The sequence below is a fragment of the Suricata suricatta genome, chromosome 7, assembly GCF_006229205.1.
Source record: "Suricata suricatta isolate VVHF042 chromosome 7, meerkat_22Aug2017_6uvM2_HiC, whole genome shotgun sequence".
NCBI lineage: Eukaryota > Metazoa > Chordata > Mammalia > Carnivora > Herpestidae > Suricata > Suricata suricatta.
In genome coordinates, this window is record NC_043706.1 from 41,489,910 (window position 1) to 41,502,391 (window position 12,482).

General features: G+C 36.2%; 1 protein-coding gene across 3 annotated transcripts in view; it reads right to left on the reverse strand.

The window, feature by feature from the left end:
- The window catches only part of SUPT3H (SPT3 homolog, SAGA and STAGA complex component), a 498,445-nt gene that overhangs the window by 80,416 nt on the left and 405,547 nt on the right, over nucleotides 1-12,482 (reverse strand). For all 3 annotated transcript variants that reach the window (XM_029945224.1, XM_029945222.1, XM_029945223.1), the window contains exon 11: nucleotides 2,479-2,589. In XM_029945224.1, coding sequence (XP_029801084.1) covers nucleotides 2,479-2,589 — 111 coding nt within the window. The remainder of the gene's footprint in view (nucleotides 1-2,478; nucleotides 2,590-12,482) is intronic.

Consider the following 12,482-nt stretch of genomic DNA (forward strand, 5'->3'; position numbering starts at 1 on the left):
GCATGTGGAAGCTGGGGCAGGAGCGCCACATTGTTAGACACACAGTCTGCAAATCTCTCCCGCTTTGAAGAGAATTTTTAACTAATTTAAAAGACAGATTTATGAAAGGAACAGCATAGTGAATATAGTCAATGATATTATCAGAGTGCTGAATAGTGACAGATGGCAACTGCACTTGTGGTGAGCACAGCATGACGTGGGCTTGCTGAATCCCAGGTCGTATGGCTGAAACTAATGTGACATTGTGTGTCAGTGGTACCTCAATAAAGAACGTGGCAGATTTATGTATTATCATATATACCATGAAACTATGTCTCCCTGATCATATTAATCATGCTGTAAGACAGAGGAGGCACCTTCAGTCCTGCAGCCTGGGAAAATTACTCTAGCTCCAGGTAATAAAGCAGACTTCTCAAGGTGTATCTTTTCTGAGACACGATGAAAATGCAGGCGCCCCTCTCGGGTGATTTTTACCATTTGTGTCACTCTGGGGGTTGCGAAGGGAACGTTTGAGGTCATGGTTTGTTTGTTCTATTCTTCCAGATCTCTTTGAATTGAGCATTTACACATTGCATCCTTAATTTGAAAAACCATATTGGTTATATGTGTATTAGCTAAACAGCAGCTTAAATCATATCTTAGTTTCAAGTACATTTTCTGACCATACACTACAATCTCAGATTATTGAAGCAACAGTACAGAATACCAGTTGACATGATATATATATGACACTGTTTATATATATATCATCTCCCAACATCAGGAGAACATCTTGTGTGTGTGGAAATACCACACCCCCTCACACAAACATACACATTCATTAACAGTGTCATCAACCAAGACGGTTAAATGATCTGTCCAATGTATTTACACATAAAAACTTGGAAGAATGAAGCAGCCACCACTTAATGATTGGGAGACATTTCCCCTTATGTTAGATACATGTTCCTTTATGTAATTTATCCATTATTTTAGTTACAATTTTAGGTTCTTTCTCAAAACTCCTGTTTCCCCTTGTTATTCTTTAATTACTTCTAGATTATTATCAACCCTGCCTCCTTTCCCTTCTCTCTCCACTCCACTGCCTCAGACTTTTAGCCATTATTTGGCTCTTATCTACGCCAATCCTTTGGTAGAAAATGGTTCTATCAATTTCAGTTTTGAAAATCTTCCAATTATCTCATATTTTTGTAAATTTCATCTTTCTTTTGGCTTATCACTAAAAATAGTCTTATCTATCATGCAGGGGGGAAAAAGAGACACTTGATTCATCCTGACCTCTCCACTGAATGATCTAAAAACATTCATGCAGAAGGGTATGCTGCTTTCCTCAGCTGTATTAAAATCATGTTCTCATAACACAGAAGAAAAGTTTAAGCATTAAACTGAAAATAATGGTTATGATTACACAAAACTTTTGGAGACAAATATAAAAAAGCTTGTGTTACATTCTTGCTGTCACAGTGAGAATCCATATAATTCACTAATGAAAATTGAGAATGGAAAGATAGCATTCCCTTTAACTAAAGCACAGGAAAAAAAGAGATGATATAATGTAGACAAAATCATGATTTCTATCAACGGATAATGGTAAAATCCACCCACAGGAGAAAACACAGAGTATATTCCACTTATTTATGTTTGTTCGTATATATGTTAGTGTTAAACACATATAGTCTGCTTTAGTGCTTAAGCAGAAATGAATATGAAGAAACCAAACAAACAGTAAATTCTAATGTTCCTCGGTCTTCGGTCAAATCTCACTTTCTGGATATCCTACCCATGCCTCATAGACAGAGAAAGACTTGGAAAAACTTCTACTAACATGAATAAAGACTTTTTTAAATGACCACACGATGAGCACTTAATTAAAACACACACACACACACACACACACACACACACACACACACACTTCTTTAGGCTGTTGAAATACAGTCTTTAATTCTCCATTTAAAAAAAAAAAACAACAAACCCTGATTATAAGCTTTACAACCATTTGAAGATGAGAAAGACTATCTGCATTTCAGCCGACTTCAAAGCCAGTAAAGAAATCATTTCTTCTTCTTCCAACTCAAAGTGTGTTTAGGAACAGGACATCTGATAGAAGTGGCATTGCCAATCTAACCAATTTTAAAATGTAAAGTGCTTCTAGCAATATTTGGATACATATAATTTGACAAAAAAGTTTTATAAACCAAAGCTTTGAAAAATAGAAAATATAAGCTCCAACAACAAAAAAAGCATAATTTGTAATTGAAAGAAAATAATATTTTGTAGGAAAAGAACTGTCCTTCCAAAAAGGGACAAAAATGACTAACTTTTATTGCCCAAGAGGATTATGCCACTTTTATACAACAAAATTACCGTCACCACAAATTGCTTTCAACAATTCCATTGCTTCTCCATTTGACCACTTGAAAATCAAAATTCTTTCAGATTATAAATATAACTTTTTATAACTCTGTTATTACGTACTGTGAATGGGGAAAGGGGGCCAATCTTGTGGCCATAGCGTCGAATGGCCTCTCTGATGTGGCAGGGCTGGATGGCATCGCTGTGAGCCTCACCACCACAGGCCGCAGCGCTCTGTGACAGAAAAACACATACATTGTTACTAAATCAAAAACACACAACAGAACTACAGTGTATAAAATATGAAAATAAACTTTTATAAAATGGACTTATTCCCCCCCCCCACTGCCATATACTACATTCAAAAAAAAATTCCATAAACAAATCAAAGGTGACTTGTACATGACCCCTTCCTAGCAGACCTACCGAATGCAATTTTTATGCCCACAGTATTTCACGTAGGCCTGCGTGTCAGGTATAGGAGAACACAGCCACTTGCATGTAGATGAAAAGTGTCATGGGGGCTGGCTGAAAGAACCACGGGAAGTTATTTTCTTTTTTAAACATTTAAACATTGATTATGGTAAATGTTTCTTGGGAACTTGTTGGGCATGTTTCTGAAATAACTTGAGGGTCATCAATTTTAAAATGAAAAATATAAAACTGCTATATATTTATTTATAATATGGGGGTCTGTCATAAACAACCATGTTAACTTGGTTCCTGATTTTCTAGGGGTCCCAGAGCAAAAAGAAAATAAAATGAAACCTTTTCATTTTGATCTGCTTCATCCGTAAAAAGGCAGATTTGAAAGTACAAAAAGACACAAGAGAGAGAAAAATGATTTGCAAAGACGGTATGGAAACCAGCTCAAGAAATGTATGTAATGTGATGTAAAATAACTAAAATGCCCAATAGGAGCAAGAGAGAGAGAGTCTCGTGCTTTAGTTGCAGGCTCTGGTTTTCCAAACACCCAAGTCCGGGTCCTATCAGTTATCAGTTCTGACAAGTGACGTAATATCTCTGCATTTCAGTTTCCTCATCTATAAAATTGGGTAATGATTATAACTGCTTTATACGGCAGTAGATACCCGAAGCCAGTCATTAACATTGAAGAATCAAGAGAGAGAAACAGTAGTTATAACTGTATTTGAGAAGTCAGTCATAATCACATAATGATTGTTTGTTTTTCTGATAATTACTAAAATAACCACTTTCATAATTCCTTCTAGGAGTATAACTAATAGGACCGCTATGGATAGTAATTTGGCAAAATCTTATCAACTGAAAACGCACAACCATTTCTGACCCAATTTCACCTCTGAGGATTTATCCTACAAATATATTACACAGGTACAGAATTTTATGCATCTGTATCTATACACTCCTGCAGAACTATTAGGATTGATGAAATAAATATCCATCAATGAGGAAACCCTAAAACAAATCATGATACATCTAGTGAATGAAACAGAAGTTACAACAGCCACTAGACCAACCATTAAAGAGAAATGAGGCAGCTCTGTACATACTCCTATGGCACTGGCTCTAAGACGTATTGTGTGAAAAAATGCAAGATGTCCAATTCAGTGGCACTATGTTATTTTTTTAAAATGCCGAACATTATAAACTCATTCAAGCATAAAATATTTTTGCAAGGGTGTACCAAAAATCAGTAACGGTCCTTACTGGTTGGAGGAGAGCTGGGTATCTAAAGTACAGGGTCAGAAGGGACATTTTTCACTGTATGTCCTTCTGCTCTTTTCAGTACTTTGTGTACCTTGTGCTTGCTTTTCCAATGACCAGTAAAAGAATATAAAAATTCCCATTAAAAGAGAAATCTGCTCATTACCCAAACTGAACCTGAAATAAGATGTACAATATGAAACAAACCAGATCTTGATTATTTTTATTATTTTAACAAGATATGAAATAAGCCAAATAGAAATTTACTCTAGAGTATCTTTTTCAACTTCATTCCAACAATACCCTAAATAACGTGTCTGCTGTGCCCACAATCATACAAGCTGTTATCTTAACCCTTCACTTGGCACTGATATAAAAGTACACAGGATTTTTTTTCAAGTTTTTTCTTGATTCTAATTTCAAATACTTTGTGTCCACTGAGTATAGTAGAATAAACGCAATTAGTAGGTATCCAATAAGGGTAAACTTCTGTGAGTCCATTTGGCCCCCAAAGATGAATATGACTAATATTCATTAATGGTTGAGGCTTTCTATCCATTTGTGGAAATGAATGCAAATATTTAGCTGTACTTGGAATTTAGAATTAAGTTTTGCAGTGGAAATACAAAAGAGAGAAATCAAGAGGGTCAATATCCTGCATATTAAGTGGGGTGGAAAGTTCCTCTACGGTTACTTCCTTTCTCCCCTCAAGTTGGATTTATGTTTCGTTTCTTCCCTCTATGGCCAATATATGATTCTACTTTTTTTTGCTTTCCCAGATAAATTCGGTTTTGCTCAAAACCATAGGACATTTGGTCAAAATCTCTCAGAACCTGTGGCATGGCAATCAAATAAGATTTCAGAATCCTGAAGGAGACTTAAGCTAGAAACTTATGGTTGAAGTGTGATCTTCACTGAAAAGATGAAACTAACTTATACAAAAAACAAAAATACTCACTTTTGTGAACAATGTCATCAGATTTTCCATTTTGCCCATTTCCAATTGACCTACCATAATTAAGCAACTGCAAACAGCAGCAAGTTACCATGTACACACTTCTACACTTTCTTGGCTTGCCCACTGAGTTCTTTGGAAGGGAACCTTTAAATCTAAAATGATAGATTTTGGAAACCTCTTCACATTTTTGTCAACATCCAGGCCTTCACAAAGGTATCTGTAATCCATTCAAATTCAAAATGCATACCAAGTTGAGAATTTTTAACTTAGCAGGGGCTCTACCATTTTTATGGTATTCTTCAAAATTGTTTCAGAATGGGGCGCCTGGGTGGCTCAGTCGGTTAAGTGTCCAGCTTTGGCTCAGGTCATGATCTTAAGGTATGTGGGTGGGTTTGAGCCCCGCATAGGGCTCTGTGCTGACAGCTCAGGGCCTGGAGCCTGCTTCAGATTCTGTATCTCCCTCTCTTTCTGACCCTCCCCTGCTCACACTGTCTCTCTCTGTCTCTCAAAAATAAATTAAAAACATTAAAAAAATTGTTTCAGAAGAATGAGCGTTACATTTATATATTTGTCATCTAATCTTTACACGCCTTCTACCTGGGGTGCCTGGGTGGGTCTGTCACTTGGGCATCTGGTTTCAGCTCAGGTCACGATCTCGTGGTTTGTGAGTTCAAGCCCCATACTGGGCTGCCTGCTGTCAGCACAAACTTGCTTCAGATGCTCTGCTCCTCGCTCCCTCTGCCCCTGCCCAGTTCACGCTCTCTCTTTCAAAAATAAACATTAAAAAAATTAAACATCTTCTATCTGCTGTGATCACATTTAAAGAGCGCTAGATTTATTTATCCATTCATCTTTCCTGTTCTGACTGTGCCCACACTTCAGGATATTATTTTTAAATTTTCAAGGACAAAGCCTATGTGTTTGGCAACATAAGAAGTCCTGTTGTCTAAAGAGTGCCAAAATCTCCACCAAAATAAATCATTTATCTCCGTGAGTAAAGCTCTCGGTAAAGTCCGTCCTCATGTGCTAGGTCTTCCTCCTCTTGGTGTATTCACACCATTCTTGAATCCTTCCGCTTCATCTTTACTTATGTCTCTTCATCTAAAAGCTGATACTGGGAACTGGAGGCTGAAGGAGGATACGGAATCCCACATAGTCCTGGATCTGAGTGCTCTCTGCTTGTCCTCGCTTCTTTATGCTGAATAAAATCTCTCTGCAGTTTGAACTCGCCACTGTGGTCCAAGAAAGCTATATTGAAACTTCTATTGCTGCTGGGCCTCATACAAATGTCTGTACCTGTTCTTTTAAAAAAATGGTTGGCAAATTAAATCATCCTATCCTTTCTCAGCCTTTCCCCCTTGCCAGGGAAATCCAAATTTAAGAAGTATCTGGAATCTCGGATAATGGCCACTTATTCTTTCCACATCCAGAGTGATGGACTAGATCTTTTGTTAAACTTGAAATGTTAGTTCTTACAGAGGAGGAACATGTATTTCAGATTAGAGCAAAAAAAAAAAAAAAGGTTAGTACTACTATTACTAATACTTTTATTACTCACTGACCACAGAGGTTGATTTATAATCTGACTGGCCAGGTATGTGTCTGCCTTTTGTTCACTGTTGTACACATAGCTTTCCCAAGACTTCGTACTTACGGAGGGTTCTTTTCAGAGGAAGACAGGCCACTCTTTGGCCAACAGTATATAATATAGTTAGTTTTAATAGTTAACTTTATCATTTCAAAGTTCAAGTTGGATGTTAATTGCTAAAATTGTAGTTCTATATACCTAGAAAAATCTTTTCTTTAAGGAAATTAAAACTAGAAAAGATACTTAAAGAGAAGATGAGAGAATCACTCAATTTAAGGATTCAAACGTTATTCAATCTGGAAGGAATGCAAGATATCATCTGTTTTAAACTTTCCCAACTCCTATCCCATTTTATAGATGAGAGAGTGAAGATAAGGGACATGCCCAAGATTACAGTGACAGTATCACTTTATGGCTATATATCGAATCTATGGGCTTCGAGAACACACAGCTGACATATATATTTACCATTTTACGTAGAATGAGTTGTACCATTTTACCACCAGTTTCCCAGTACTAAAAATGAAAACACAGCAAGAGTCTGGATATAGAAAGATGTGGATGACTACACAGAAATACTTCATAGCTTTAAAGTGGGACACATTATTCTGATGTCACTGATTTTGAATTTAAGAGAATTCAGATATGGTCTAGGCTAACACTTTAGTCAGGAAACTTTTGCTATAAAACAACTCTAAGGTGATGGCTTTCGACAAGATAAGGAGAGGAATGCTTAAATGTTTAAGAGAAAAAATAGTTCTTTGTAAGTTTTAGAAATTCTTGAAAGTTTTATGTATGTGTGCATAATTATATCACAAACGAATTACAACTTCTTATGTACTTTGTAAAGGAAGTCCATTAAAGAGGTCTTTTAGGTAACATTTTGTTATCCTAGTTTCAGTCACTGAGTGCGCTGGCTGGAGTGCTACGGCTAAAATTCTTTAAAACTACTTTATAATTCAGAAGTTCCTGAGAGTTCAAATTTTCCCTTAATAAATAAGCATTGAGCTCTGATGTTTTGTAAATGGAAGAGGAAACGAGATATGAGGCTAAAACTTATATTTGCTTACTATCATTATAAAATTATATCTTGGCATGGTTCCACTACTTATAATGGCAAATGGTTCTTATTGTAGCAACTGAGTTTTAGATAAGTGTATAAACTTTAAACAAATTATGAAACACAAGAACATGAAAGCAACAGAGACTGATCAAAACCAGGCAGAAACTGGAAAGTGAGTGCCTATATTTAGAAGAGAAGAGCAGTGGCTTGAGTTTCCTGTTTTTACAGTTTTAGCAGAAGGGTGGGCTCCAGTCAGAACAGGGTGCACATGACCTTAGAGACTTTAAGAAATACAGGTTAGAGTTCAAGGCACCCACAGTAGGTGTGAAGTGAGGAAGTAAATAGCAAAAAATGGTAAAATCAAAGAAGGTTAATCCCAAATTCAGTGTACAAACTTTCCCAAATCTATTTCTCTGGTACCAAACCCAAGAAACCCAGTTAGAGCTAAATGAACTGAGGAGAGATTCCATCTGTTGCCATTGAGGAGGAGTCTGAGTTTCAAATCTATAGCTGAGTGTGGAACAGTAAACTGCCTGCCTAACACACATGCACACATCACCACCATTATCAACACCAACAGCTCTTCACAGGAATATAAGAAAACACAAAATGTCTACAATATATTACCTATATGTCCAAGATATAACTGAAAATTACTAGACATATAACAATATAAGAAATGGCCTGAGATTAACAGACTGAGAGAGGAGGCATTATTTTGGTCCCCATTGATCCTACATATCACAGAAAGCATGATTTATACTCAATGGAGATGAAAATAATCCAGATATTAATTGATCAAAGAAGGATTTTAAAGTAGCTATTATAACTAGACTCCAGAAGACAACGAAAATAAAATTGTAATAAGTGACAAATAAAAAACATGATAAACAAAAACTAAAAGGAAATCAATTAGAAATTATAAAATAATTCAATAGAACGTCACAAGAAAAAAATTACTGGATGGGCATAACAGACTGGAGCTGACAGAAGAGTCTGGAACATAAAGAACTATCAAAGAATTTATCCAACCTCAAGAACAGAGAAAAGACTGAGAGGACAGTTAAATTGGTACCCGTAGAACAATATTACAGTAACTAACAAATATGTATCTGCAGCTTCAGAAGTAGAGGACAGTGAATTGAAGCAAAAAAAAAAAAAAATCTGAAGAAGTAATTGCTGAAAATTCCCCCCAAATGGTTAAAAACATAACCAAGAAGCTCAATGATGGGAGCCTATATGGCTCAGTCGGTTGGGAATCTGACTTTGGCTCAGGTCAGGATCTCACGGTTTATGGGTTCAGGTCCCGCATCAGGCTCTGTGCTGACAGCTAGCTCAGAGCCGGGAGCCTGTTTTAGGATTCTGTGTCTCCCTCTCTCTCTCACCCTCCCTTGCTCATTCTCTCTCTCTCTCTCTCAAAAATAAATAAAACATTACAAACTTTAAAAAAAAAGCTCAATGAATTCTAAGCAGGATAAATACAAAGAAAACCATGTCTGTGGATATCATGGTCAAACTGCTGAAAACCAAAACTAAAGATACAATCCTGGAAGCATCCAGAGAAAAACAACACATTCCCAACACAGAAATAATAATACAAACTACTGACATATGACTGAAATAATGGATGCCAGAAAAGAGTGGAGTGATATCATTAAAGTACTGAAATAAAACTGCCAACCAAGAGTTCTGTATCAAGTGAAAATAACTTCTAAAAATAAAAGACCAGTAAAGATATTTTCAGAAATACAAAAACTAAGAGAAACCATCACCAGCTAACAAGCACTGTAACAAATACTAAAATAAAATTTAGTAGAACAAAATAGGTAGAATAGTACCAGAAGGAAATCTGAGCATAAAAAAATCATAAATGTTAAATGGAAATGGTAAATGTTAAAGTCTATTTTTTCTCTGAGTTTCACTAAAAGACATTTGATTATTTAAGGTAAAAACAGTATTATGGTTTATAACCTATGAAGATGTAAGATGTATCACACTATAGCATAAAGGACAAGAGTAAAGTACATGAGTCTTACAAATGAGTTTCATATTTTATGTAAGTAGTATGATAACTCTAAGTACACTGAAATTTATATATATGTATATACATCTACATATGTTATGTAGAAGTACTATATATATGTATATATATATATATACTATGTATATATATATAGTACTTCTACATAACATATGTATATGTATATGTATATGTATATATATATATGGTACTTCTACATAACCACTGAAAAACTAATGCAAAGAGGTATCACTAAGAAACCAGTAGATAACATGAATTTCTTAAAGAGCACACAACCCAAAATAAGAAAGAAAAACTGAGAAACAAAAATAGAACAAGCAGAAACAAATACCAAAATAGTTGACCTGTATCTGACCATATCAATAAATACACTGAATATAAGGGCATTAAAGACTACAATTAAAAGATACAGTTTAGAAAGGAAAAAAAAAAGCAAGACCCAACTACTTGTTGTCTACAAGAGATGTACTTTAAATATTTAAGGTACAGATATTTTGAAAGAAAACTGACAGAAAAACATATCAATGTAAACAGCACAAGAAGGCTGGACTGGCTATCATAATCAGATAAAATAGAATTCAGGGTGAATAATATCACCAGTGATAAAAGGAAGACTTCATAAAGAAACAGAGATATGCCATCATCACGGATTATATGAGTTGGTACTCTTAAGGTATTCATGACCCCAAGTTGATATAAGTATTCAATCTGATCCCTTTCAAATCCTCACTAGGCTTTTTTGTACTTTTCTTCCTCTCCTCACCTCTCCTTCCTTCCTTCCTTCCTTCCTTCCCTCCCCCCCTCCATCCCTTCCTTCCTTCCTTATTCCTTCCTTTCAGTAGAAACTCATAAGGGGATTCTAATTTTATATAGAAATTCAAAGGACTCAGCATGTCCATAAAATTATGGCTGAAAGATAAAGTTCGAGGCCTTACACTACCTGCTGTAAGATCTACTCTGTCTACTTGTCTGGGGACAAGGCAGTCAATGAAACAAAACTGAAATTCCAGAAAGAAAGGCTAGATATATGGTCATGTGATTATTTTATTTGTTTCTTTGCTTATTTATTTTTATTTGAGGGGAGGCAGAGAGAGAGGGAGAGAGACAGAGCATGAGCAGGGTACAAGGCCAGCGGGAAAGAGGATCTTAAGCAGGCTCCACACTCAGCATGGAGCCTGACATGGGGCTCGATCCCACAACCTGGGATCATGGTCTGAGCCAAAGTCAAGAGTTGAACACTCAACTGAGCCACCCAGGTGCCCCTGGTCATTTGATTTTCAGTGAAGCCACCAAAGTGATATAATGGAAGAAAAGAGTCCTCAACAAATGGTTCAGCAATAATCAAATATCGACATGTAAAAAAGTAAACTTGACCTCCAGTCATGTAATACACAAAAGTTAATCTGATGATGATGAAATAGAAGTGAAAGCGGAACTTCCAGAGGAGAACACTTATCACCGTGACTTGAAAGAAGTCAAAGGTTTCTTAGGATATAGAAAGCAATAAACGTGTAAGAACACTGGATGAATGAGACTTCATCAGAAGTTCAAAACGTCTGCTCATCAAAATACACCATTAATACAAGGAATAGGTGAGGCATGAACTGAGAGAAAATATGTAAAAAAAAATTTGACATAGGAATATTACATAGAATATATAAAGAACCCCTACAAATTGGTGATAAAAGACAATCTTCCCTCAAAACACTGTGGGAAAGATTTGAAGAGACTTTTCCCTTAGGAAGATACATGTATGGCCAGTTAGCACTTGAAAAAAATGCTTACCATCAGGGAAGCAACAACTCAAAGCAAAATGAGTCACACTGTTCAATCTCCGTAAGAATGGTTAAAAATAAAAACAATGATTACACCAAATGCTGATGAGGCATATGTTGCAGGTGGAAGTATAAAATGATACAAACATTTTGGGGGGAAAAAGTCTTGGAGTTTCTTTTTAAAAAATGTTTATTTATTTATTTTGAGAGAGAGAGCACGTGCAGAGGAGGGACAGAGACAGAAGGAGGGAGAGAGAGAGAATCCCAAGCAGGCTCCAGCTGTCAGTGCAGAGGCTGATGTGGGACTCAAACCCACAAACTGTGAGACCATCACCTGAACCGAAATCAAGGGCTGGATGCTTAACTGACTGAGCTACCCAGGTTCCCCATTCTTGGAGTTTCCTTGAAAACCAAACACACACATACTCTATGGCCTAGCTTTCATTGCTAGCTATGTATGTAAGAGAAATAAAGGCATTTTCCCATAATGACTTGCACGATGAAGCTCACAACAGTTTTATTTAGAATACCTCAGTACCTGCAAACAGCCCAGGTGTCCACCAAAATGAGAATCCATACATTGATCTGTTCATACAAGGGCACATTACTCAACAATAAAGAGGAATAAATCACACTTATACAAGCAAACTTCAAAAATATCCTGAGTGATAGAAATTTCACTCAAAAGAGTGTACATATTACATTTTTCTTATATGATGTTCTAGAACAGAAATAAGCTGAGCTAGGATGAAAAAATCAGAACAATGACTGCCTTTCTGAGGACGGTGGCAGTTCTGACTGGGAAGAGCAATGCTGGAACTTTCTGAACTAATGATAATGTTTTGTATCTTTGAGTGGGATTTACAAAGCAACAGGTTTCATATTTGCCTACGCTCATCAAAGCGTAGGCAAATACTTAAGAATTGAGTGGTTCACTGTGTGTTAAGTTTTACCTTAAAAAAAATACAACCATAAAGAAATTTTATATAATGAAGTGTTAAGCCATGAGGTGTGCT